Source organism: Quercus lobata, chromosome 2 (assembly GCF_001633185.2).
Source record: "Quercus lobata isolate SW786 chromosome 2, ValleyOak3.0 Primary Assembly, whole genome shotgun sequence".
Classification (NCBI taxonomy): domain Eukaryota; kingdom Viridiplantae; phylum Streptophyta; class Magnoliopsida; order Fagales; family Fagaceae; genus Quercus; species Quercus lobata.
Genome location: NC_044905.1, coordinates 97038080 through 97065005, shown reverse-complemented (window position 1 = coordinate 97065005; position 26926 = coordinate 97038080). Strand labels below are relative to the sequence as shown.

The 26926-nt window shown below is 37.1% G+C and overlaps 2 protein-coding genes and 1 non-coding gene across 6 annotated transcripts; 1 reads left to right on the top strand and 2 right to left on the bottom strand.

The window, feature by feature from the left end:
* Nucleotides 1-5349, bottom strand: LOC115977391 (26S proteasome regulatory subunit 4 homolog B-like). Its single transcript, XM_031099222.1, has 6 exons — nt 4735-5349; nt 2355-2600; nt 1391-1560; nt 1089-1305; nt 832-972; nt 1-344 (listed from the first exon to the last, which is right to left on the bottom strand). The coding sequence occupies exons 1-6, from the start codon at nt 5209-5211 to the stop codon at nt 261-263; spliced, it is 1335 nt and encodes a 444-aa protein (XP_030955082.1). The 5' UTR covers nt 5212-5349; the 3' UTR covers nt 1-260.
* A 2551-nt stretch (nt 5350-7900) lies between these two features.
* TRNAV-UAC lies at nt 7901-7973 on the bottom strand. Its single transcript has one exon. It is a non-coding gene; the product is annotated as a tRNA-Val (tRNA).
* Nucleotides 7974-18518: 10545 nt separating this feature from the next.
* Nucleotides 18519-25113, top strand: LOC115977390. 4 transcript variants are annotated; one of them, XM_031099218.1, is made up of 10 exons: nt 18523-21576; nt 21658-21762; nt 21888-22040; nt 22680-22843; nt 23015-23162; nt 23509-23631; nt 23756-23843; nt 24188-24370; nt 24544-24653; nt 24785-25113. In XM_031099218.1, the coding sequence occupies exons 1-8, from the start codon at nt 19129-19131 to the stop codon at nt 24352-24354; spliced, it is 3396 nt and encodes a 1131-aa protein (XP_030955078.1). In that variant the 5' UTR covers nt 18523-19128; the 3' UTR covers nt 24355-24370; nt 24544-24653; nt 24785-25113. The 4 variants fall into 4 exon arrangements, with proteins under 4 accessions (XP_030955080.1, XP_030955079.1, XP_030955078.1 ...); XM_031099217.1 differs by having other exon boundaries at nt 24188-24653; XM_031099219.1 differs by lacking the exons at nt 23756-23843; nt 24188-24370; nt 24544-24653; nt 24785-25113 and having other exon boundaries at nt 18520-21576; nt 23015-23172; nt 23509-23601.
* The last annotated feature ends 1813 nt before the right edge of the window (nt 25114-26926 follow it).

Genomic DNA, 26926 nt, shown 5'->3' with positions numbered 1-26926 from the left:
TAAAGTAAGGGTTCCTATCTCCATTAGAGAACTCATCAAATTAAAATTTCTTAGTCAACCCATGGCAGGGCCTAAATTCAATACTAGTGATGTCCAAAAAATAGATGTTGGCATTCTACTGTTCAGCAAAATATTTCACATCAAATTAATTTGACATTTTTTTTTTTTTTGAAAAGTGCATCAAATTAATTTGACATCAAAAGCTAAAAACAACAAAGAGGATGCACATGTATTTTCCGGCCAGTGGTACTGGCCACCTTCTACATATAGAGCCCTTCTGGCACCCCTTCTTTCTTTTTGTACATCACTTTTTCCTTGGCTTTCTTGAAGTCTGCATGTGTCACCTGAAGCAAACGTAAAAGATGTTAACAAGTAATTAAATCAGGTCAAACAATTAAAGAGATGAGCCAATCCAAGGAAGCAGCAATAGATTAATCAACCAATATCCTTCATCAATAATAACCCAGACCCAAAAAAGTTGAGAACAATGCGCCCATGCATACTTCATTCAGACAAATACCAAAACATGGCATTATATGAGAGAAAATAGAGGCTAGGGTTGCATCAAGTAGCAGCTATTAAAATTCCAAAGCATCATGAAGGCAAATTGAAGAGTTTAAATGCATGCATGTATAATGTATTTGTGAAATGGGTTATATGCACACGTGCACCCCCTACCCTCCATGCACATGCTTCAACACCAAATATATATATGAAATGAAAGTGAAGACTAAGCAAGAACAAACAAAATCTGCCAATGTATGTGTTAAGCAACATCACAGGGACAACGTTCATTTATGTGTTAAGACTAAGCAAGAAATATTGTGTCACCTTCATACGGCGCTCTCTTAATGCAAGCAAGCCAGCCTCGGTACAAATTGCTTTGATATCAGCCCCAGAAAATTCATCTTTAGTCATCACAAACTCTTCTAAGTTGACATCATCTGCCAATGTCATTCTTGATGTGTGTATCTGAATTGCCAAAAACATGAAAAATATAAACAATAAGATCTTTATAGTGAAAAACAAAGGAATTGTATTATCATTCACAATGGTATTCCATTTCTACACATTCTGTACCAAAGTACCTGGAAAATACGTCTCCTTGTTTTTATGTCTGGCAGAGGGAATTCAATCTTCCTGTCAATTCTACCAGGACGAAGCAAGGCAGGATCAAGACTTTCGATTCTATTTGTAGCAAGAATCACTTTGACATCTCCTCTTGAATCAAAACCATCTAATTGGTTCAGCAATTCCAACATTGTCCTCTGGATTTCACGTTCACCACCTGAATGTGCATCATACCTGGGTAACATAGTTCAATCATAGATGTTACCTAAAGCACAGGTTGCAGGCAAGAAATATAACAGTGCTATATTAACTTGAGTACCTTTTTGTGCCAACTGCATCAATCTCATCAATGAAGACAATTGATGGTGAAAGATCATCTGCAACTCGAAAGAGTTCCCTGACTAATTTAGGCCCATCACCCAAGTATTTCTGGATTAATTCACTTCCAACCACGCGCAAGAAAGTAGCTGCCGTTGAGTTTGCCACTGCCTGAAGTAAAACATAAGCATAATCACAGTTCCCAACCAATATCTAAAATAAATTGACATGAGAGAAACCCATGGTGACTGAATTCCATACAGGCTGTAAAGCATGCATGTAATATATGTTGAATGTATACCATACAGGTTCCATAAGCATAAATGTAGTATACGTTTCTGTTAACATACTACAAACACCAAATCTCTATACCAATTTCAAAGCAAAAGCCCAACTGACTCTATCCAACCTTTTTTTTTTGATAAATCTCTATCCAACTTGCAGGTGGCAATATTCAGGATATAGGAAAGGAGTGTGCCAAACCTTCTAAAGCTCAGCTTTTCTTGCAAGGGGATTCAAAAGTCAAATATACAATTTAAATTTTAACAGATCATTAATATATAAATAATTGGGTGTTCTAAATAGACAAGAATGTGAGGAAGGCATTCATGAACAAGCAGTGGACTTCAACTCAAGTTCATGGTGCAGCCACCAACAAACTCTAAAAATCTATAAGATTATGATGCAACCTAAGAAGAAGAAAAGAAAAGAGAAGTTGCAGTACGCATGAGGTAACTTTCAATACTAGCATCCTAATACATAAACTTATGGAAAGTTAAACTCCTGTTGTGCACTTAACAATGTATACACCTATCATACTAACTTAACAATGCATGCTCAGTTTAACCTGAACAAATTGACTGGAATGTAGCAAAAACCATTATTTGGTCAGTGATAAACTAACAATCAGTACAGAACAAAACACAAAAACAACCAAAAGCATAAAATATATAACAATTATGCACCTTGGCAAGCAAGGTTTTTCCTGTGCCAGGCTCCCCATATAGTATGACTCCTTTGGGGGGTTTAATACCAATGTCTTCATACAGTTCAGGATGAGTAAGAGGAAGCTCCACTGCTTCTTTAATTTCCTGAATCTGGGCATCTAACCCACCTATGTCAGCATATGACTCCAGTGGAGCCTTCTCAACTTTCATCACGGACACCATGGGATCAACCTCATCTTGAAGAAGCCCAACCACAGAAAGGACCTGCACAGACCATACACCATGCAAAATATGATTCAGAATTTGAACACCATACACTAATAAAATATTGGGATGACAGAATACAAATAAAATTTCAAGCTAAGACATAATTGATACAATAGTTTTTAAACCGATATTACTCTTTATCATCATTTTAGTGTCTTTTCTTTTTTTTCTTCTTTTTGGACTGGTTAACATTTATGATGACAGTAAAACTCTAAAATTAAATGTTTTAGGTATATTGCTTAACCTTTCATTTACAATGATATCACCCGTTAGGGTGCAGCCTAGTGGTGGGAGGCTTGGAATTAGCTATAGACCCAGACATCCTGAGTTTGAATCCCCACTAGAAGTTCCCCTAGATTACTTAATACACAATTCTAGCAGGTGAGGTATCCGGTATTTACTCCTCAGACAAAAAATTTGCATTCCTTTTCTAATGTATTTCCAGGGAACTTTCACTAAAACCATAATAACTAGTCACATATTTTTTGATCCTTACATGCTTGGCCAAACGCAATCCTTAGATCCCAAATATCAACTTCCAAAACACATTTGAAACATTGGATTGGATAGTGGGACACCCAAAAATTTGCATAATTACAGTGCTGAATCACAAGAACAAACAAAACCTTAGTCTTAAAATTTTGGGGTCAACTATGGATCCTTGACAGATTAATTAGGGTCCACCATATATATTCTTTTCCTCCATTCTACTCAATCTAAAGTCATAATCTTCGCTATTCCCTTAATTAACATGCCCTTTTTTATTTTGATAATTTGATAGTAACAACAGGCAAGAGGGGATTTGAACTCTAAATGTCACAGACACACCAAGAGGTATCAACCAGTTGAGCTAAAACTGTGATTTTATTACTTCTATTGATGTGATTTTTGGTCTTCCTCTACCTTTTTTCAATTCCTCAACTCTAATCAACTCACTCTTACTAACTGGTGCATTAGTCACTCTTCTAATCATGAGAGACTCTCCCCCTAAACACGTGCATCTCCCCCTCAATGTCAGGTCATAGTCCCAAAAATATCTCCCCCCTTTTGTAACGAATGACAAAGGGATCAAGAATCATCATCTAGATCAGCAGGGTGGTCAATGTCAAGCTTCCTCTCCACTTTATTAAACCACGCATCCAAGCATCTCAAGCAGTAATCAATGTGAGCCTGATAAAAATCCATCCTGGCCCCCACCCTCATAAGTATCTCATACAACTGGTGGTACTGATCAAGAGGCCCTTGAGCAAAGGAGCAGTAGGTGCAGGAGGTACAACATCATCCTCAGCAGTGTTCTCAGCCTCTTGTTGAGCATGAGCCCAATGTCTCATTCAAACCAATACATATGTGTTTGGAGCCCAATATGTGCTTTGTGCAGTGCATTGTGCGAAATAAGGCCAACTAGTGCAACATGTGCAACCAGGTCCAAGAAAGCCTAAACCACCACATACATTCAAGCCCAAACCTAGTGTGTCATGTGCAACAAAGTCAATGGTGAAGTGAATACAAGTGTGCCAGGCATGTGCCCGAAGAGGTATCATGTGTGGGGAAGGTAGTTCAGGCTAATCTTAAGCTTCTTTTGATTAAGTCCTTATAAAGAGCTTGGGTATAAATGAAACCGTGTCATTACATGAATGATAAGTAATTTCTCTCCATGCCTCCAAGAATACCTCAAATTAGCCACAATTCTTCCTTATTTCTCATTCCTTTCCATGCACATTCCCACATCCCCATTTCTTAACCCTTGGCTTAGCCTTGTAACTCAATTAGCACCTCTTGGTGTTTCCAACAGAGAGGTCTAGGGTTTATTCCCCCCCATTGAATTGACGACCATTCCTTCATCATCCAAAGGTAATTCCCACTCAATCCTACAAACCAAACACCCCCCCCCCACCCAAAACACAATTTCCTAGTTCTTTCAAAAATCAATTCTTTTAAACTTTCTAGAGATTTAAACCAAAGTAACTGAAAGCCCTCTTCTTCTTCTGTTCAGATTAGAATTCTGTAGATTTCGTATTTTAAAACTCTAGGGTTTGCCATTCTAAACATCAGCAATCTCCACAGAAACACAATATCAAACAAATTAAACCAAAAACAAAAACCCTAAAACACAGTAGAAAGAAGAAAATACCTTATTGTGCATAAGAATAGCACAGCCAGGCTCGAGCTGATCCTTATCGACGAACGAAAGAATCCCAACGTAGTACTCAGGCCCCACCGACGAACTCACGATGGCATGGTTCTCATCGATGAGCTCTTCGAGATTTCCGACGCTCATGGGGGACCCACGGAGATCGTCGACCTTAGATCGGTCCTCCTCGTTCTTCTCTTCCTGGGGTTTGAGTCTCTCTTGGTTGGCCACGAACTCTTCCTCCATTAGAAGATAGTCTTTGATGCGCTCGAGTTTCAAGAGACGGAGCCTGCACTTGCTGAGGGGCGTTACGGCGGGGAGACGACCTGCGGCTTCTGGGCCTTTCTGCTTCCGCTGCTTGCGGCCCACGCGAGATGGAGGAGCTGCCGGCTCGTATTTCTTCTCCTTCTTGTTTGCGTCGTCGGATTTGCGATCTCCGCCTGGGCGGTTCAGCCCGCCTGATGGGGCTTGACCCATTTTGCTGTTGTTGGTGTTAGAGAGAGAGAGTGTGTGTGTGAGGGTTGGCGTGTGTTTGTTTTGTGTTGGGTTTGGTTTTGATCAACTTTGAAGGAGCTGGGTGGGTGTTTATTGTGTTTTCGCCTTGGGAGTTTGATGCCTTGTGGCTTAGGAAAGGAATAAATAGAATTTTTTTTTTTATCCAAATATATATATCAAAATATTTATTATCCAGACGCTAGCAAAAACAAAAACAGAAAAAAAAAAATTACAAAAAAATTCATAATTGACAATGTGGGTGGCAAGCCATTTTTAGTAGGTAAAAAAAAGAAAGTAATGTTATTAGTGGTCTTAAATTATATATGTAATGTAACATTACACTTTTGGAACTCCTATTGCCCCCTTCTAGCTCGTAATAATGTACAACATATTTAATACTCATAGATTTGGTGCTAAAATGCTAAAGTTTAAAGTTTATCAGTCTCGTTTGTGTTAATCTTGTTTGAATCCAAGATTTTTCATGCGCTACACTGAGACACTAATAAATGTGAATATCCTCTAATGGATGTTTTTGTGTGTACATCTTATACCTTCGTAATTCCTCTAAACCACAAGATCTATAATAATCCTTTAATAGGATTCCTCCTTATATCTAGGCACCCTAACCCATTCCCAACATCAAGATAGCATGCAATGTCTTTGCCACGGTTGTTCCAAGCCCCTAGGGGCATCCAAGGATGCCTTAATTCAATTAATTCATCCTTAATAAGCTAAGTTTAAAAAGGAAACTTGTGGCAAAGAGTGCAAACGCTACTCCTAAGCCCTTCGTATGCCTTGGTTGCTGTTCCCCCGCTAGGGTCCCATACGTTGTATGGACTTAGTATTTTTATTATTAGGTAAATTCTATTAACTTATCATGAGGTTTGGGCTAATGCTAATTAAGTCTATGATATATCAAAATAGACCAATTTGGTCCCTAAAGTAAACTTAGTATCTATAAACTATTAGGTTGTTAGTCATTTTTCTCTTCTCTGACTTAGGACCTAAGTTGACTTTAGAGAACAAATTGGTAATTTTGAACTGTCTTGAACTTGGTTGGCATTAACCAAAATCTTAGGGTAAGTAAATGAAATATACCCTTTATTATTAAACAAATAGTGGATGGTGTTGTCAAGGACATTACTAATGACCACATTAGGTGGCCGGTGATAGTAGCAAAACTAAGAGAAAACGTTGATATTGACATTAACTTTAAGACACGTTGGTAGATTACATAATCCCCTTATAATTTGCCATAGTTTCAAATTAAAATCTCAAATTTTAAATGTTTTAATTAAGGCCATGGACTTTTATTTTATTTTTTTCAATTCACCTTTAATTAGTCACTATTAACTAAAAGTAATAGAAATTCACATAAATTGTGACAAAAATTATCACACAAAAAAATTAATCTTTCATATGAAAGTATAAGACATTTGGTACACTATCAATCATTTAGTTATTGTTACCAAAATATCCACAATAAAATGATTATTATATAATCTCATGTCATACTAAAATTATATCATATTTCATATACTATATCATAAAAAATGTGTCTTAAGGTTATGCTTGCATCAAGTAGACACCATCTTCTTGTCAAAAAACAAAAACTCTTTGGAGGTGTTGTCAAGGACATTACTAATAGCCGCATTAGGTGGCTGATGATGGTAGAAAAACTAAGAGAAAACGTTGCTATTGACAGTAACTTTAAGATACGTTGGTAGATTACATAATCCCCTTATAATTTGTAGTAGTTTCAAATTAAAACCTCAAATTTTAAATGTTTTAATTAAGGCCATGGACTTTTAATTTTTTTTTTTTTTCAGATCACCTTTAATTAGTCACTATTAATTAAAAGTAATATAAATTCACATAATTGTGACAAAAATTATCACACAAAAAATTAATCTTTCATATGAAAGTATAAGACATTTGGTATACTCAAATTATATCATATTTCATGAGATTAAATTCTATAAAGATGTGGTGTAAAACTCATGTTTTACTCTTCTAATCTCAACATGTCACATCATCTTATCACATATTTAAGAATAAACATAATCACACTCAATCAATTGATTCAATTCTAATACCCATATATAAATCCAACCAAATTGGGAATCTATTGAGATGTTATTAGGTGTGATAAGATATATTGAATTTTATATAAAATACTGATGTGGCAATCACTTATTGGATAGTGTAAAACATGAGTTTTACACCCCATTCTTACAGAATTTAATCTCCATATTTCATATATTATGGGTCCATTTGGATACAACTTATTTTTACTGAAACTGAAAACACTGTAACAAAATAATTTTTAAATGTGTGAATAGTGTCGTGGGACTCGTGAACAGTACACTTTGTCTTTGCACAGTGAATCTATGTGATGTTACTGTTCATACGCGTAAAAAAAAAAAAAACGCAGACGTGAAAACGTGTCGTGGATCCAAACAGATACTATATCATAAAAAATTGTGTCTTAAGGTTATGCTTGCATTAAGCAGACACCATCATCTTGTCAAAAAAAATGCCCTTTGGATTGTTGCTGCCCAGGATCGAACTGGAGACCTTTAGTGTGTAAGACTCATAAAAAATTGTGTCTTAAGGTTATGCTTGCATTAAGCAGACACCATCATCTTGTCAAAAAAAATGCTCTTTGGATTGTTGCTGCCCAGGATCGAACTGGGGACCTTTAGTGTGTAAGACTAACGTGATAACCACTACACCACAGCAACCTTACGTCAATGAGTTGCTTTAAAATTTAATTAACTCAGATGTAAAGTAAGGTCAACCTTTTTTACAAATCATTTGTTAGATGTTCTTGTATGTTAATAGACTAAAAACTAGCAGCGCATGCATGTTGTATGTGTCTAAAGAGCATTCACAACAATGATCTAAAAATTTTAACTTTGAACACCTAAAAAAGTTACTTTATCTTTTATATCACTTCACTTTAAAATATATTCAACATCATAGTTTCTATTTTTTTTTTTTTTTTACTATTTCATTTGAAATAATATAAACAACTTAAAAAAAGAAAAAGAAAAAACAATCACACAAAAACCAATAGCAAGTTAGCAACTAGCCGCTGCCACCTCCACCACCACCATTCCACCTGCCACAACCACCATTGTAGTAACCACAACTCACTCTAAGAAAAAAAAAATCAAACAAACAAAAACAAAACCATAACCCATCACCACCATAGCCACCTCCACCACAAGCCACAGACACCACCGTGTGGCAACCATAACCCACTGCAAAGAAGAAAAGAAAAAGAAAAAACCAAAGCATAACCACAACTAACCACCACAAAAACAAACTAGTCATTGCAAAAACAAAATCTCAGCCACCTTCCTCTTTCACAAATTCTCAGCCATATTCCTCTTCCACCAAATCTCAACCACACACTCACCGATACCATTCCTATCCACCACTGAATCGTAGCCAAGCACTCACTGATCTAACCTCCTGCTAAAAAAAAAAAAAAAAAACCACAACCATCTACCAAAAACAACCAGCCACCAAAACAAAATTGTAACCTCACAATCCAATCCATGCACTCACTGATCTCACCACCATGCTTCACGACCGATCTCACTACTATGCCTCCAAATTAGACCCACAAACCACCGCCACTATAACCCACCATCGAAACCCACTGAAACAGATCGGAAGCCTGAGAGAGAGAGAGAGAGAGAGAGAGAAAAGAAAAAATATATTTTTTTTAAAGAAGAAGAGAGAGAAAGCAATAATTTTTTTTTTTTAATTTTTATAAGTTGTAGCTACAATAAGTTGCCAAAGATGGTAGTTTATTGTAGCTCAATTTTTTTATTTTATTTTTTATTTTTAACTATAGCATCTTTATTGTAACCTACATTTTGATGTTTTCGTTACTAAAATAGTGTTTTAGTTACTAAAATAGCATTTTAGCAATTATACCAACTTTAATGTAAATGCTCTAATTGTCGATAATCTTATATGTTTTCTTTTTCAAAAAAGAATCTTATATGTTTCTAAATATATTAAAGTCAAAATTTATGAAAAATATTAAAAGAAACACTTTACAACTTTTAAACTTTGATTGACAATTTTAGAAAATAATTTCATTTTAAAATAGCTAAAAACATTATAGTTCAAATGATGTTTGGACATTTTCAATAGAAATGTCTAGAGTTCAAATTTCTTCTCGAACGCTTTTAATGGGAGGAGAATTGCTCTATAAGATGATCCATGAGTCCCTAAGGCTTCGAATGTGTTGTTCAAAGGTTTATAATTGTAGCTCATTCTTTTTATCATAAAACTAGTATATAACCCGCACATATGCATGGTATAATTAAAAACTATTACAATTACACACATATATGGGTTCAAATTATACATGTTATAAGAGTTATACATTTTTTTAAGTTATAGATGAGTTTTACTCTCTCTTTCTCTCTTTCTGTTTTTTATTTTTATTTTTTTATATACACATGAGATTGCTCTTTTTTCTTCTTTTTTGTTTATTGTGTTTTTTTAATGATTTATTTATATTAAAGTCTTCGTCTTTTGCACAGCATTAACTCACCTAGAACAAAATTTTTTAAAAACTTAGATAGGACACATGACACAAAATTTGACAACAATTGGGCTTTTAATGGGAGGAGAATTGCTATATAAGATGATCCATGAATCCCTAAGGCCTTGAATGTGTTATTAAAAGGTCTATAATTGTAGCTCATTCTTTTATCATAAAACTAGTGTATAACCTATGTATATGTACGGTACAATTAAAAACATATACAATTACACACATATATAGGTTCAAATTATACCTGGTATAAAAGTTAAACTTTTTTAAGTCATAGATGAGTTTTACTCTCTCTCTCTCTCTTTATTTTTTTAGTTTGTTTATTTATTTATTTATTTTATATATATATACACATGAGTTTACTCTTTCTTCTTCTTTTTTTTAATTAGATTTTTTAATGATTTATTTATATTAGACTCTTCGTTTTTTACACAATATTAACTCACCTAGAACAAAAATTTAAAAAGCTTAGATAGAACATCTGATGCAAAATTATACAATGTTAAATATTAGCAACGCGATATGTTATACCATGTTGAATATGCTAGAGTAGATGCGAAAGAGGAAGTATAGAGGAGGAACACTGAGAACACGAGGGTTACATGGTTCAGCCTTGACGGCCTACATCCATGGAGGAATCCCTTAAGGGCTACATCTTTATTGTATGAGAGTGTAGTACAATAACCTGTGTTACAATGAACCCTAACATGAGTATATATAGGCGACTGAACCCTAGACTACTAGTACAAGCAGGAATGGGCTTGGGCCTATTACATTGGGCTAATATGTTTAATATATATCTCTAACACCCTCCCTCAAACTCAAGGCGGAAGCTTGATGAAGGCTTGAGGTTGGATAAGTATGAGAAGATTACTTGGAGATGCCTTGAAAAATGCCTTTGAAGAAACCATAATGAAGAATGTGCCAATTGACCAATTTCAGAGTCTCAAATGCAGAAACGGAGTCCAAAATCAGAATCTACGTGAAAAACTGAGCAAGATAGGCCCTTTTGGAAATTTTGACTTTTGGTCAAAAGTCAACGCAAAAAGTCAAAGTCAACTGGTCCAGAGTCAAAGTCAACAGTCAAAGTGCTCACGAGTCAGATCCGGGTGGTCCGGGTCGGGTCGGTCCGGGTCAACGACGTGGTGCTGACGAGACGACACTGTTGACGTGGCGATGACATGTCGCTGATGACGTGGACTAGGGCGTGCGTGGCATGCTGACGTGGATAGGTGACGTCATCCGGTGACGTCACACGTCATTAGCAGCAGCTCTTCGGCGCGTGTTCTATTCCACCGGCGCGTGTCTGGAACTTCCGAAGGCGCGTGCAAGGGAGATTGATGCTCGGACTTCGGTGGTTTGGCAGATCGGCGAGGTACGAGGCCGCCATGGCGACGCGTGTAACCATAGGAGAATCTGACCCTGTGAAATTGGCGGCAGTGCATGGAGAAGTCGCTAGAAACTGCGCTAGCGCGTGGTGGCGCGTGCAGCGTCGTATGACTACCAGATTCTCAGGCCAAGTAGATCGGTGGACGAGAAGGCCGTCTTGGCGGCGCGTGTGACTGAGATCTAACTTGGGAGTCGAGAATCTGCAACAGCGCTTGTGAGAGTTCCAGGAGCCATTGTCCGCGCGTGGTGGCACGTGTGGCTGTCGTCGGAGGTCGGGTTCCTGGGTTTTGGTCGCGATATGCCGTGGAGCACGTCTGTGGTGTTGGCTTCGTCAGGCGAGGCTTGGATTTGCGCAGATCTGATAGGGAGAGGCACAGATTGCTTGGGCTTGAGGATTTGGACACAGCAGGAGCCATGGCGGCTGCAAGATGCTGTGGAGTCTAGATCCAGCAAACAAGCATGTGTGACTTCTGTTGGCGGTGTGCACGTGAGAATCTTCTTTGTTTGCTAGAGATATTTGTTTGATGCCAAGAACGGAGTTTGGCTCTAATACCATGTTAAATATTAGCAACGCGATATATTATACCATGTTGAATATGCTAGAGTAGATGCGGAAGAGGAAGCATAGAGGAGGAACACTGAGAACACGAGGGTTACGTGGTTCAGCCTTGACAGCCTACATCTACGGAGGAATCCCTTAAGGGCTACATCTTTATTGTATGAGAGTGTAGTACAATAACCTGTGTTACAATGAACCCTAACATGAGTATATATAGGCGACTGAACCCTAGACTACTAGTACAAGCAGGAATGGACTTGGGCCTATTACATTGGGCTAATATGTTTAATATATATCTCTAACATACAACATATTAAATCTAATATATATATATATATATATATATATAGATTATGCACCGAGATGGAAGTAAACTGCTACAGCCTGCAACCCTTCAACTCTCAAATAACCCAGTATATCCTCAACATACAATTGTCATGTCGGCCTAGTAAATGACCAATTAATGTGGATTCCTAGTTCTAGTGATTCTTTCATACATTTGTGGAATGCACCATCAGTCACTATCTAGGTTCAGGCAAAAATCATATGGGCCTCTTTTTGCAAAAATCATATGGGGCCTGGGCCTATTCGTTTCGATTCTCTTCACTAGTTATATTATTTCAATAGATTAAAATAATCATAGCACTAGATCTATCTTTTTTTTTTGAGAATCACTAGATCTATCTTTTAAATCATAATGAAGACTTTAACCAAAAAAAAAAAAAAATTATAATGAAGACAAATCTAAAAAGCAATTTATTCGTTGTTGTTGCTATGTGATCATGTGTGATTGGCTTGTAATAATGCTGCCCACAGTTAGAAAACGGTGAACCTAGTAAAGTTAGAAGGGGAAGAGGTCAATAGATCTTTCCATTCTCATCACCAATCAAACATGACATGTAATGTTGTCCTAACCCCAGTCCTAGTTGTTGGTTGGATCCCTCCATGGATGGCTGGAGTAAAATGTTGAGTCGCAATCAAACTTTCTTTTGGAATTAAATCATTAATTTAGTAGTATACCAAATCAGTCCCTTGTTCTCCTTATTTTCACTTTAAGGTTTTATTTGTTTCGCTGAAAAATGTTTTTTCAAAAATATTTAATATTTGATAACATTTCACATTAAAATACTTTCAAATTTTCTAATATATATATATATATATATTTATTTTCAAGTATTTTGTGTGACATAAAATTTTTTAAGCATAAACTACCAAAACTAATGGCCCAACTTACTGGACCAGCAATTCCGACAATAAGACCAATGACCCAGCCACCATATTGGGGGGAGGGAGAAAAAAGAGTTAAGGTATGTTTTTGTAAAATATTTTACCAAAATTTTGTTGGTAAAATGTTTTATAAAAGATTTTATGGTTAACGGAAAACAATTTCAAATTTGACCAAATTTTATAATACAACAAACACGATAAAATTAATGCTGAAAATGTTTTTCTAAAAATATTTTATAGTGAAACAAAAAAAAGCATAAATTATCATTAATAGGAAGAGTTAATGTAAGTTTTTGTAAAATATTTTACCAAAATTTTGTTGGTAAAATGTTTTATAAAAGACCTTATGGTTAATGGAAAACAATTTCAAATTTGACCAAATTTTATAATACAACAAACACGATAAAATTAATGGTGAAAATGTTTTTCTAAAAATATTTTACAGTGAAAAAAAAAAAAAACATAAATTATCATTAATAGGAAAGACATTCATTTTATTTCCCATTGAAATAGTTAGAAATACCAACATAATGATATATATAAATATATATATATATATATATATATATAATGCAATCTCAACAGCTCAAATACCACACCCCTTGCTCTCCCAAGTATTTAATTTCTAGAAAGGTACCAACTCGCCACATTGGACAATAGTAACAAGAAGACGTTCGTGATCACATCATATTTGGAGTTTAGAATACTCATTTTGACTCTTTGAGATGATTTTGGAACACTTATAAGTCTCATTCATTCACTAATCTCTTAATTTATATATATATATATATATATATATATAACAAAAATGAATAAACAAAATAGTCAACAAGAGAAAAAATCATCTGAAAAATCAAAAAAAAAAAAAAAAAATCAATACAAGGCTAACTCATCATGACTTGTCAAAATCTATTGTCATTGCCACTTATTATTCAGTAATGATTAACATTTCCTTTTATATTTTTGAAAAAAATAGAGATGGAGAAGGATAAAAGAAAATAAAATGCAATCAATTATGTGACAGTCACTTCACAAATACAAGTTCGTGTAAAGGTAAGGAGTAAGAGTTGAAATTTAATTTTTCAAATAAAAAATAACAATAATAATTTCCAAGATCCAAATATTAGATACTCTCAAAGTGGAAAAATATTAGATACACTTGAAATATGGTAACGTCATATTTGATTTTCTTGTATTTGCGGTGGAATATATAAGATATATGTAAGATTCATATACATGAAATATACATTCTTCTAAAAAAAAATAAAAAACATGAAATATACATGATAATTAATTTTCCAAAATTCACCATAGCACAGCCCTAAAGACAGTATGATTTATCTTTAGTGTTATTGTCACTTTACAAGTAAAATTAGCTATTACGCATTCGTGAAGACAATATAATTTATCTTTGGTATGATTGTCATTCTACAAATACAAGTTATTGTAGAGGTGGGGTGGGAACAAGGATTGAGGCTTAAAAAAAAAAAATTAGATACTCTTAAAATATGGTAACTATAAGGACACAATTCGTAACGACCCATAATAATATTGGGTTCGCACGTAAAAAGGCCCAAACAATATCATTTATAGAGCGTGGGTTTGAAAGGTTAGGCCTTGATCATCAGATGGTGGTTTTTTTGTGGTGTTCATACATAATTAAATCGTGTTCGCTCTAGGAGTCTTTCTCCTGGAGACGGGCTGTGAGGCTCTGGTTTTTTGCCATTTTTTCCCAGCCCCTTTCTCCGGATTACTTGTCCCTCTTTTTATATTAGCCTGTATTCCTTATCCTTCGTCCACGTGTAGGATCGACTTTCTAGGACTGATATTTGTCCCATCAGTCCATACCCAAAGTGGTTGGGGGTGGTTGTAAAAGCTGAAGAGCATGGTTCTGTCAGGTGCAGAGTATTGAATGGCAGTAAGGGCAGCTTTCCCTTTGTCCTTGGTGGTTATACTATCCAGCGTCTCCTTCTTTATTGACATAGATATTTTAGATTTTTTCCCGAACTGTTCCTATATCTTTTTTGCCCTTCCTTCCAGGGGGACCTCGAATATGCCAAGGACAGAATCATCTTCGGCTGTGTCTCAAGACTATTTGGACTTTTATTACCTATCCTCGACTATACTCTTCCTCGGCTCGAGCTTTGGGCCCCAATGCAAAAATGGGTCAGGGCCACAATATATTGGACCCCACAATAGCCCCTCAAAATCCTGCTGTCCGACCTCTTGGTCGGAGAGGAGGGTTTTGGTGATGCCAAGCCTTTGATTCGTTCAGCTCTGTCCTTCATTAATGTTGGTGTCTCTTCATCTACTTAGGAAATGTGCCGGGCTACGAGACATTCTTCTAGATTTACACACGGCGCGTTCCCGTCGTTTCAGTGAACGAGGCGCGTCTTTAATAAATTGCCTTTACGAGGCCAATCAATTCTGACAGTTACAGATGACATTGGGGAGTTGAACAAACGCTACCTTACTCGCAGACCTTCTTGAATATATGTACAGATTAAATGTCACTAAATTCATCTTCCATATAAGAAGCCAAACGAGAGGGTATTCCCTTCACGTAAAGACTCTTTAACCTTCCTAAAGCCTCAACCCTCAAGCTGTGTTCTAAGTCTTCCTAACAGCACAATCACAGTTTATAGTGTGATACATTTGAAGTAGAAGTGGGGATGAAAAGATCATATCCTTTTCAGAAGCTTTCTGTTCCTCCGAAACTTAAGATGGCTCGGTTAAGACAGGGATGACAGAGACTCAAGAGACCTCTCATCCTCCCTTCAGCCAAAATCCGAAGCAGGGGCTCGTTGCGTCAAACTTTTGGTGAGACTGAGCCAGGGTCACCCATTATCAGTACCAGCCGCTCTCTTATGAGCATAGCTAACATGGCACCAGCGTGTTAGGAGTCAAGACTGACGCGGGGACAAAGTGTCCCTGCTTCTTCCTCTCTTCCTTCACTGGTGCTTCCTTTTGCCTCCCCTTCTTCTTCTTTCCCATCACCAGATCCATCCTGGTGCTTTTCCTTCTTCCTTTTCTTCTCCTCCTCCACCAAGGAAGGTCCTCCTCTCAATATGGGTGCCACTGGGGCAGAATTTGGAAAGACTTGGGAGCAGAGCTTAAAAAAATTTCTGGTTGTTTGTTTGTTTTGTTTTTTATTGCTTTTGTAACTCGTTTTCTATATAGGCTTGTTTAAGCCCTTCAGTGTACGCTGTAATACCTCTTTATATTAATAAAAGTCATCATTGCTTTATTTCGTATATTCTATCTCTTCTTTTTGAAATGGTTATGCCGTGAATAGACATACTATCCTGTGACTTCTTTTTTATTTTTATACTATGAACGATGCTTAGGGCCGAGATCCCAGTTAATAAAAAGACCTTGCTCTGTGCTTATTAAAACTATCCGGCATAATAATGCCGATTTGAACAAATGATACTTTGGGCAGAAATCCTCACTAAGAAGAAAAGAAAAAGATATTATGATGAGCTTATTAGAGCTGTCTGGCATAATGACGCCGACCTGAGAAAACAATACTTAGGGCTGAAATCCCTTACTAAGAAAAAAATGTTATTATGAACTTATTAGAGGTATCGTGTATAATAAGACCGACCTGAAAATGGGTTGTATACCCCAAACTTGAACGAGGTGATGGCTGAATGCTCGATGCCATATAGGAAGTAATCATCCGAGGATATATAACCCAAAAATGTACAGCCCCTGTAGGTTGCTGAGTAATAAGGCGTTTCGCCATCTTCCTAATAACTTTCATAGCCTTAACCTTTTCTGGTATTTGGTCCGAGGACTGAGCGACTTAGAATTCTTCTTAAGTAGCTGACATTTCCATAGGTTTGAGTCTTGAGGACCATGCAATACCTTGGCTCTGTCAAAAACTTGATATTTAAGTAGTTGGTTTCCCCATAGGTTTGAGTCCGAGGACCATGCAATACCTTGGTTCTGTCCAAAACTTGATATTTTAGTAGTTGGTTTCCCCATAGGTTTGAGTCCGAGGACCATGCAATACCTTGGTTCTGTCCAAAACTTAATATTTAAGTAGTTGGTTTCCCCATAGGTTTGAGTCCGAGGACCATGCAATACCTTGGTTCTGTCCAAAACTTGATATTTAAGTAGTTGGTTTCCCTAAAAGTTTGAGTCCGAGGACCATGCAATACCTTGGTTCTGTCCAAAACTTGATTTCTAAGTAGTTGGTTTCCCCATAGGTTTGAGTCCGAGGACTATGCAATACCTTGGTTCTGTCCAAAACTTGATATTTAAGTAGTTGGTTTCCCCATAGGTTTAAGTTCGAGGACCATGCAATACCTTAATTCTGTCAAAAATTTGATATTTAAGTAGTTGGGGGAATTAACCCCTCGACTGTGGCGTGGGACCTTGGTTTTGGGGGGTTAGCTCCTCGGCCAAGCCCCTAGAACCATTCGTGCTGCTGATTCTACGAAGCGCAGCCCCTAGTGAAGAAACATAGCCCCTAGTGGAATTTTACGCTAGAACACTATATCCAGCTGCTGGAAATGATGTGAAGGATTGTATTAACCCTTCATCTGTGCCAAGACACAAGCCTTCCCATAGACGGCGCCAATTGTAAAGACACAATTCGTAACGACCCATAATAATATTGAGTTCGCACGTAAAAAGGCCCAAACAATATTATTTATAGAGCGTGGGTTTGAAATGTTAGACATTGATCATCAGATGGTGGTTTTTTTGTGGTGTTCATACATAATTAAATCGTGTTCGCTCTAGGAATCTTTCTCCTGGAGGCGGGTTGGAAGGCTCTGGTTTTTTGCCATTTTTCCCCAGCCCCTTTCTCCGGATTACTTGTCCTTCTTTTTATATTAGCCTGTGTTCCTTATCCTTCGTCCACGTGTAGGATCGACTTTCCAAGACTGATATTTGTCCCATCAGCCCATACCCAAAGTGGTTGGGGGTGGTTGTAAAAGCTGAAGAGCATGGTTCTGTCAGGTGCAGAGTATTGAATGACAATAAGGGCAGCTTTCCCTTTGTCCTTAGTTGTTATACTATCCAGCGTCTCCTTCTTTATTGACATAGATATTTTAGATTTTTTCCCGAACTGTTCCTATATCTTTTTTGCCCTTCCTTCTAGGAGGACCTCGAATATGCCGAGGACAGAATCATCCTCGACTGTGTCTCAAGACTATTTGGACTTTTATTACCTATCCTCGGCTATACTCTTCCTCAGCTCGAGCCTTGGACCCCAATGTAAAAATGGGCCAAGGTCACAAATTATTGGACCCCACAGTAACAATATTTGATTTTCTCACATCTACATTAGAATCCACACTAATTTTTTTTTTTTTTTCTTGATAAAATCCACACTAAATTTAATTAGTGAGATTCATGTGCACTCTAAAATTTCCAAGAATAAGAGTGTACCATGGAGTCAAGTGTTATCTTGTGTGTGTGTGCACACACGTGCAAGGGAAGAGCGTCGGAGAGAAAGTGAAGGGAGAGCATATCCTCTGGAGGAGATAAATAGATGCCAAGAGAACCCAGAAACCAGGTAGTGCCACGTGGGACACTACCTGGCACTCGGGCATCGCATCTCTCTCTCTCTTTCTCTCTTTCTCTCTTTCTCTCTCTCTTGCCCCCATTGCCTATGGCGGTCCTTCTTCACCACCTCCATTCCTAATCACCATCAGCACCCTTCATCTTCACCACATATCCCTATCCTACTCATTCTCTCTCTCTCTCTCTGCTAGATCACTAGCTCACTGCACAGCTTTCAATAAAACCCCCCACAGCTTCTGATAAACTCTTCCTCCATATTCTATAATTGTTTTTTTTTTTCTTTCAGAAGATTCCCTCCTCAGCTTCTCTTTGAGTCCTTTTCATATTCGCCAATTCAGGTACCCATCAGTTTGTTTCTCTGCCTTTTGGATTAATCAGTCTAACTGGGTATTCGTTTGGGACGTTGGATCTGTTTTCACAATCTGGGCTGGTGAGGTTCATTGTTGTTTTGATAAAGTTTTGGTTTTTATTGTGATTTTCTTCAATTTGTAGCCATGGTTGTTGGGAAATGTGATGGTTTCTGAGCTTTTAACAATGGGGAATTCTTATCAATTTGGGTTAGTGAAATTTGGCCTTTTAAGCTATATGATGTGACAAATACTCTATGTGTAATAAAGGGATTGTATATAAGAGCCAGTTTGAGTCTGAGTCTGAGAATCCTATAACATATCAGCAACAACAACCTTACCAATCTGTATATTTGATGATGGATAGCCCAACATCAGCCATGGGTTCTTCAACCCCTTGTTCGAATGATGAAACCACGCGTGTTAAATTTTTGTGTAGTTTTTTAGGGAGTATATTGCCCCGTCCCCAAGACGGGAAGCTCCGGTATGTGGGCGGGGAGACCCGAATTGTTTGCGTGGCGAGAGATATTAGTTTTGAGGAGTTGATGGGTAAAATGAGGGAGCTTTATGATGGGGCGGCGGTATTGAAATACCAGCAGCCTGATGAGGATCTTGATGCTCTTGTATCGGTTGTAAATGATGATGATGTGATTAACATGATGGAAGAGTATGATAAGTTGGGTTCGGGTGATGGGTTCACTAGGCTTAGGATTTTTCTGTTTTCACATCCCGAACAAGAGGTTTCGCCCCACTATGTTGATGGTGGGGATGATAGGGAGACTGAGAGGAGGTATGTGGATGCTTTGAATAATATGAATGATGGTTCTGAGTTTAGGAAGCAGCAGCAATCTGATTCCCCTAGGATTGGTCCAGTTGAGGATATACATGTTGGGGAGCAGTACTTTAACCCGGTAGGTGTGGAGGGTGGCCTTCATAGCCAAAGGGCTTCTGAGATATCAATGCTACAGTTTAACTTGCGTCACCTCACGATTCCTCATATGGGATCTGCACCACACCAGCCTCAGAGGTATACCGAAATGGAAGCTCCATGGAGCCCTGCATACTATTCTCCTAGGCATCCTGGGCACCATGATCCAAGACAATTGGCAGAGTATCCATCTTCCCCTTCTTCTGCACGTTACCGTATGCCATTGTCTGATTTAACAGAAAAAGGCTTAGATAGAATGCCAGAAGAATATTCTCGGCAGCAAGTGAGTCACCAGCCCACGTATGAACACCAGCCACAATATTCTGAAAATGTTATGTGGGTGCCAAGTGGAGCTATATCAGGTGATAAGTCTGGTTTTCCTGGTAACATTTTTCATGGCCCCAATGTCGTTGAAGGGAACAGTGTTTGTGAGAATTGCCGGATGGCTTTCCAAAGAAATCAACCGCATTTGGAGCATGGGCTTCTCCAGGTCTCTAATCCATGTGCTGAGTGTCCCCCAAATAGAGAGACTTTCATGCTGAATACAGATGCCAAGTCGCACCATGGGATTTACCCTAGTGAGCAGAATCATGATCTTCGATCTGTTTATAATGAAGCTCAAAATCATGAGAGAGGATGGATTCTGCAGAACAATTTGAATGCTCGGGTTGATGAAGTCAGAGTACATGCATCTGGAGCTCCAAGAGTGAATGATCACTACATTGGTGATGGAGCAGGCATGAATTTCCCTATGGGTCATGGTAATTTAGCTGATGGACATCCTCCTCCATCAAATTATGCTTATCACCGAGCTGGACCTGAAATGGGGAATGATGTATTGCATGACCAAGCTGTGGCTGCTGTACCCCACATGCACATACCTCCTCATGAAGAAAGTGGGATCCGGTATGGAAATTTGCCTTATGCTTATGGAGTAGATAATCTTTACCCTGTGTCACATGGAAATGTACCTGGACATGCCTTATGGAGAACTAATTCGCAGCATGTTGCTGCCCCTTATGAAGCATCCAGTGCACCTCAGCAAGTGAATGGTACAGCTAATCCAGGATTTGTCAGGCCGGAGGGTAGTCCAAGATTCTGTGTTTGCGTGGACAATCATATTCCTCGGGTAGAGTCCTCACAAAAAATATTGGGTTTTGATGGGTCAGCCATGCCAGAATATTCTTATAGCCATTCTTTAAAATTGAACCCAAACTCATTCAGTAAGGAAAGTCTCTATTCATCTCGACCCCAGCCTGAGATGGTCAACTTTGCCACCCCCTTGGGACCTGTGCCACCATCAGATTCATCTTCAACTTTGATTCATGATAAAGTGGTTTCTTCATTAGCTCCTGGTTACAATCCTGATTCAAGAAAGGATACCAGTATCACTGAAGTGGCAAGGTTGGATGGGAAAAGTATAATTGGAGAAGAAAAAGAGGCAAATCAAATAGAAAAAGTTGAGAACTCTGAATTGCAGAATATTTCTCATCTAGAGCAAATGAAAATTGATAATAACAACTGTCCGGAGACTTCTCTCGGTTCTACCAATTCAGTCTGCTTGAAGCCTGCAGAAGAGAGTGGTGCGAAACTGGGTGAAAAAGTCATTTCTGCACCTCCTGAAGATTCAAAGCTTTCAGCTGGACATTTGAATTTCTTACCTGAGTTGATTGCTTCTGTGAAGAGGGCAGCATTAGAAGAAGCTGAAGAGGTCAAAGTGAAAGTCGAAGAATGTGCTGACCTTAAAGAAGCAACTGGAAAGGAAATAGAATCAGCGGTAAGAAACAAGTAAATTTTCTTTATAGAGAGATTGTTGTATAATTATTTATTCTCTTCTGATGTCCTGTTAATTTGATAGAATGCTCATGGGGATCAAGAGTTGGATTTTGATAATGACAATGTGGATACCTCCAAGATCGAGCCAACAAAAGCGGAGGCAGAAGCTCTTGACAGGGGATTACAGGTTACTGCTTGCTGGCTTATTCACATTATTTGCATGTGTTAAATGAAGCATTTAGATTTCATATCACTATCATAACTATCCCCTTTTCATGCCCTTGTTTCTAACATACTGCATCTCTTTGACAGTCAATAAAGAATGATGATCTAGAGGAAATCCGGGAATTAGGTTCTGGAACGTATGGGGCTGTTTATCATGGGAAATGGAAGGGTTCTGATGTGGCAGTAAAGAGAATAAAAGCCAGTTGTTTTGCGGGGAGACCTTCTGAAAGGGAACGTTTGGTAGTGTCTACATCTATCACTCTTGCGTTTGTTTGACTAGCATTCTTGAATCATATTATGGGAAACAGCCTATTGAGTCATATTGTGCAATTTACTTGGTGTAATATGCTGTGGTGTTCTCTTCAAATATAATTTGTGTTCTAATGGTAATTGCAAAGCGCAGTCAAGGCCGTGATTATCTAGGCAGCCCATTATGCTGGAAGAACACTATTGTTATGTATTTCTAAAAGAAAAAGATGGGGAAAAAACAACGTGGCCCTTATATAAAATGAGCCTCACAAATTTGCTTAAGGTGAAACAAAAAGAAATTTAATTTTAAGCATCGTATCAAGTAATTTACTCTATTTTGTTTCAACTTTCATTATGGTTTTTGATACACGTTTAGACAAAAAGAAGGGGAAAATGTAGGATAGGCCATGAATTTTATGTGTAAGAGTTTACACATGTATGATTAAGACATAAATTGAAATCAATAATATATATTTTGTAATAAATACAATGAATGAAGGCTATTGTGGGAAGTATAGAAAACATTCTTATTTTTTTATTTTGCTTGGTTAAGCATTGTGCTTATATTGGACTGTTCATATGTTAGTGGAATTGGCTATAACAGTGACTAGATATGTAATCCTGTCATAGATTGCGGATTTCTGGAAGGAGGCTTTGATATTGAGTTCATTACATCATCCAAATGTTGTTTCTTTCTATGGAATTGTTCGTGATGGTCCTGATGGATCTTTAGCAACTGTGACAGAGTTCATGGTTAATGGATCTTTAAAACAGTTTTTGCAGAAGAAAGACAGGTAGCTGTTCTGTTACTTTTTACAGTGTGTTTCATTCAGATTTCAAATATTTTAGCACTATTTTCTGTTTTGGAATGTATGCTTCATGTAAAATTTTTTATTGTTTGCTCGAAGTTTATTTAAAGAATCCATTGAAAGTTGAATGAGTCAGGGCATAATGTAATTGGACAGGACTATTGATCGTCGTAAGAGACTCATCATAGCTATGGATGCTGCATTTGGGATGGAGTATTTGCATGGAAAGAACATTGTACATTTTGATTTGAAATGCGAAAATTTGTTGGTGAATATGAGAGATCCACAGCGTCCTGTGTGCAAGGTATGATGAGGTAGACATATTTTTAGGTTAAATCATTTTGATTGGTTCGTTTCTTATGGTTTTCAATATCCTGTTTTGGTGTTTCCTGTTATAGTTCTTGTTTTCTCATACTAGTGTCGTTTTTGAAATATTTGAAGTTCAGAATTAATTTGCGTGAATGCAGTATTATTAACTAGGAAACATCGGAAGCTTGATATGAAATGAACTTGTGATGGTTTGGTTATTTTTTTCTCTTTTCACATGTGCCCACCTGAGTCTGTTTTAAACTTTACTGTCAAGCTTGATAATTAATTTTCAGAGGGGCTTGGATTTTGGAAACTGATGTGTTCTGTGTTTATCTTTTTAGATTGGTGATTTGGGCTTATCAAAGGTAAAACAGCACACTTTAGTGTCAGGAGGTGTCCGTGGAACTTTACCTTGGATGGCACCTGAGCTTCTCAGTGGGAAAAGCCATATGGTGACAGAGAAGGTAATTAACTCCCAAGTGTGAAAGTGTGAATTTTTCAGTGTTTTTTATTTTTCCTTTTAAATGTCCTTTCTTTAAGATCTTTTCTGCTGTTTGGTTTCATTGTTATTATTTTCTTTTGCTGTAGATTGATGTTTACTCGTTTGGGATTGTTATGTGGGAGTTACTCACGGGTGATGAGCCTTATGCAGATCTGCATTGCGCTTCCATAATTGGTAAGTACCAAATTGTTAATAGGCTATGTACACTATTTAATCTGGTTACCCTTGCTTGCCTGATCTAGTTTGCACACAAATTAGGGGTTCCTTTGTGTGTAAAAAATACGAAAAAATATGATTGAGTTTGATCTATATTCCTGCATTCAAAAGGATTACAATGGATGACTAACTATTGGAATTCATTCTTGGGCTTTAATTTATCTTCTTGAATTATTTTGTAACCAGTAGCAATATTTCTGGGATCTAACTGGATATTATATTCACTGTTTAAGTAGGGCCACTATTAATTTTACTACAAAACTCGACCATGATGTTGCAATGTGTTTCTTCTTGGTTCACAGGTGGAATTGTAAACAACACATTGCGCCCACAAAGTCCAACATGGTGTGATCCTGAATGGAAGTCTCTGATGGAAAGTTGTTGGGCTTCTGATCCAGCAGCTAGGCCATCGTTTTCGGAAATCTCTCAGAAGCTGAGGAATATGGCTGCAGCGATGAATGTGAGATAAATCCAATCTTGAAGAAGTAGGTTTCACTTCTTGCCTCGTATGTTGAGCAAGAATTTAAGAAAGAGGAAAATAAAATGAAGCATAGACTTTGCACTATAAAGCACCCTACTGGTTTCTAAAGTATACGCAGGCTAGTTGTGTAATTTTATGCCTTGGTTCATTTTTGACAAACCTTTTCTAGTACTGCAGTGAGAACGGTATTTATTCTTTATAGAGTGCAATTTAAGCTCTCAGAATGGGTTCTGCCAGCAGAAGATTTCATTTTACCCCAAGGAGAGCTTGGACTGCATGATTAAAATGTAAGTATTTCCCATCAAATTTTATGTAAATTATTATTATTATTATTTTTTACCTTCTATTGACAACAATGTCTGTGATGATGAAGCAACTTCTGTATGTTCACATATCTCATCATTTTTAATGTGATCAGGATGGCATTGCTGATACATGTTCTATTATTATTGGAGGCTGGACTCAGCTTTTTGGATGGATGTTTATATATATGAATGGTAATCGCAGTATTATAAGCTTTATCTTTAGAAAATAGTGATGCATATACTGCTGTAACTCTGATGAAACAGGAAACTAACTTGTTATGGTTAAGTTTCTCTCTCTATCCTTTTTGTTGTTATCTTGTTATATGAAATTTTACACCTAGAGATTTGATACCTATATGTGCCAAATATACTTTGGCTATTGGAGATGTAAAAGAGTATAGTATATGATTATTTTTTTAAGGAACTCCTTGCCTTTTCTATTCCCGTTGTTTGGAGCGTAGTGGTGCAGTTTACTTTGTCCATTGTGAACTAGTTTTGGTTGCCTGGTAATCATAATCAGATCATGCAATTAGTTGATGGAATGTTTGGCTATTGGTGTCGGACGCTATATGATGGTTACTGGAAAATTTGAATTGGGTGGTACTGGTGGGTGTATATTATTTGCATTTCCGTAGTTTGAGCAAGCTGCACCTGCTGTGCAGAAGGATCCTTTAGTTTAGTCTTGTATGTTATAAAGATGTTTCAGACATTAATAATATCTGTAAGAAAGCTGTGAATGTATGGAACTTGGACCTGTCAATCTGAGCTCTGATTTTTATTTATTTGGTGCCTAGACATTTGAGACTAAATAGTTTGTATAATGATTGGGATAATAACCGAGTTATGAATCCTATCTGCACTTGAATGGACTATGGAGTTGGCCATATGATTTTCATGTTTTCCTAACGGCTTTATTGGGACATTTTTAGCAATACAACGGTAGAGTAATAGATTTATTTATTTTGATAGAGTAGCCTCATTTAATAGAGATCCATCTTATTCATGCTGACTGGGTATTAAGCCTCATTCTTTTGTTTTTGTCTGGTTGAGAGAATGTTTTTTCATGAATCAAAGGCCCAAGTATTTTTTGTTTTTTTGGATATGAAGAAGTGGTGTTCCAATCTTTTCCTAGCTGCATGAGACATCTCAAAAATCTTATAAATGGATAGTGTGGTGGATGAAACTTAGAATCTTCAAGTTTACAGCGCCTTAGTCTATTAAGCTCACCACCGCGTGTCTCTAAAGGGACAACCATAGCCAAGTTCGTGAGGTAAATGTCATTATGGATCTTCCCTCTGTGTCTAAAGGGACAACCATAGCCAAGTTCGTGAGGTAAATGTCGTTGTGGATCTTCCTTCTATGTAATTCAAATGGGAAAGATTGTACAGGTCTGGCTTGTTAAAAAGCTTAGTAATATCTTTTAAAATGAAAGGCAAGATATCTCTTAAAATCGATGGCTTTTATTTTCTGTTGAGGCTATGACAGCAGTTCAAAATACTTAAAAATGAATTGCCCATTTTGACCTTAGTCGAGCATTGGATGGAGTTTCTATTGGCAACTTCCATGAATGTGAGGTTACGTTGCTTAAAAAAAAAACACTAAAATTTTGAATGGCCAAAAGCTTGTAGTTTAGTGGTCTTACCTGGATCTGCCTATGTGAAAATCTCTTCCTCCCGTACTTGAAAACAACAATGTTATAGACATAGTAAATTTCACAATTTTTTTCACAACTTGTTGAGGTGGCACATTTTAATTTGCAATGCATCACTTTTGCATGGATCACTATTTTATTACTTTTACTATACACTAATCACAATTCACAAACGGCCACTCCAACCATTATAAAATTTATTGTGAAATTGGTTGTGCTCTTAAACTTATTAGTTTGAAAGTCAAAGGATAATTTTATGTTATATATATTTTTCTATTCATACATGTCATACCTACCTAATTTTAATAGTTGATATATGGTATTGTGTTATTTAATATATATCTTATAATAATAGATGAACATTTTTTTTAAATTTTATGTAATAATAGATGAACAGTTAAGATTGGGTAAATAGGTATATATATAAAAAAAAAGTATGTAAATTAGAAGTTAGAATGATTCTTCATCTTTCTTAAAAAAAAAAGAATAGAGGAATGATTCTTCAATAAAGATCATGACTGTGTATACAATTCCCTATTTTTCCATTTGAAGTGTGTACTATTCCCTATTTTTCCATTTGCAAAAGTCTAATGTGCCATTATTT

Coding starts and splice junctions, on each gene's coding strand:
- LOC115977391 (XM_031099222.1), bottom strand. CDS start 5,211: ATGGGTCAAGCCCCATCAGGCGGGCTGAACCGCCCAGGCGGAGATCGC. Junction 2,601..4,734: donor CTATTCTTATGCACAATAAG/GTATTTTCTTCT, acceptor TGGTCTGTGCAG/GTCCTTTCTGTGGTTGGGCT. Junction 1,306..1,390: donor GATGCAGTTGGCACAAAAAG/GTACTCAAGTTA, acceptor TATGTTACCCAG/GTATGATGCACATTCAGGTG.
- LOC115977390 (XM_031099218.1), top strand. CDS start 19,129: ATGTGTAATAAAGGGATTGTATATAAGAGCCAGTTTGAGTCTGAGTCT. Junction 23,632..23,755: donor GCCATATGGTGACAGAGAAG/GTAATTAACTCC, acceptor CTTTTGCTGTAG/ATTGATGTTTACTCGTTTGG. Junction 23,844..24,187: donor GCATTGCGCTTCCATAATTG/GTAAGTACCAAA, acceptor CTTGGTTCACAG/GTGGAATTGTAAACAACACA.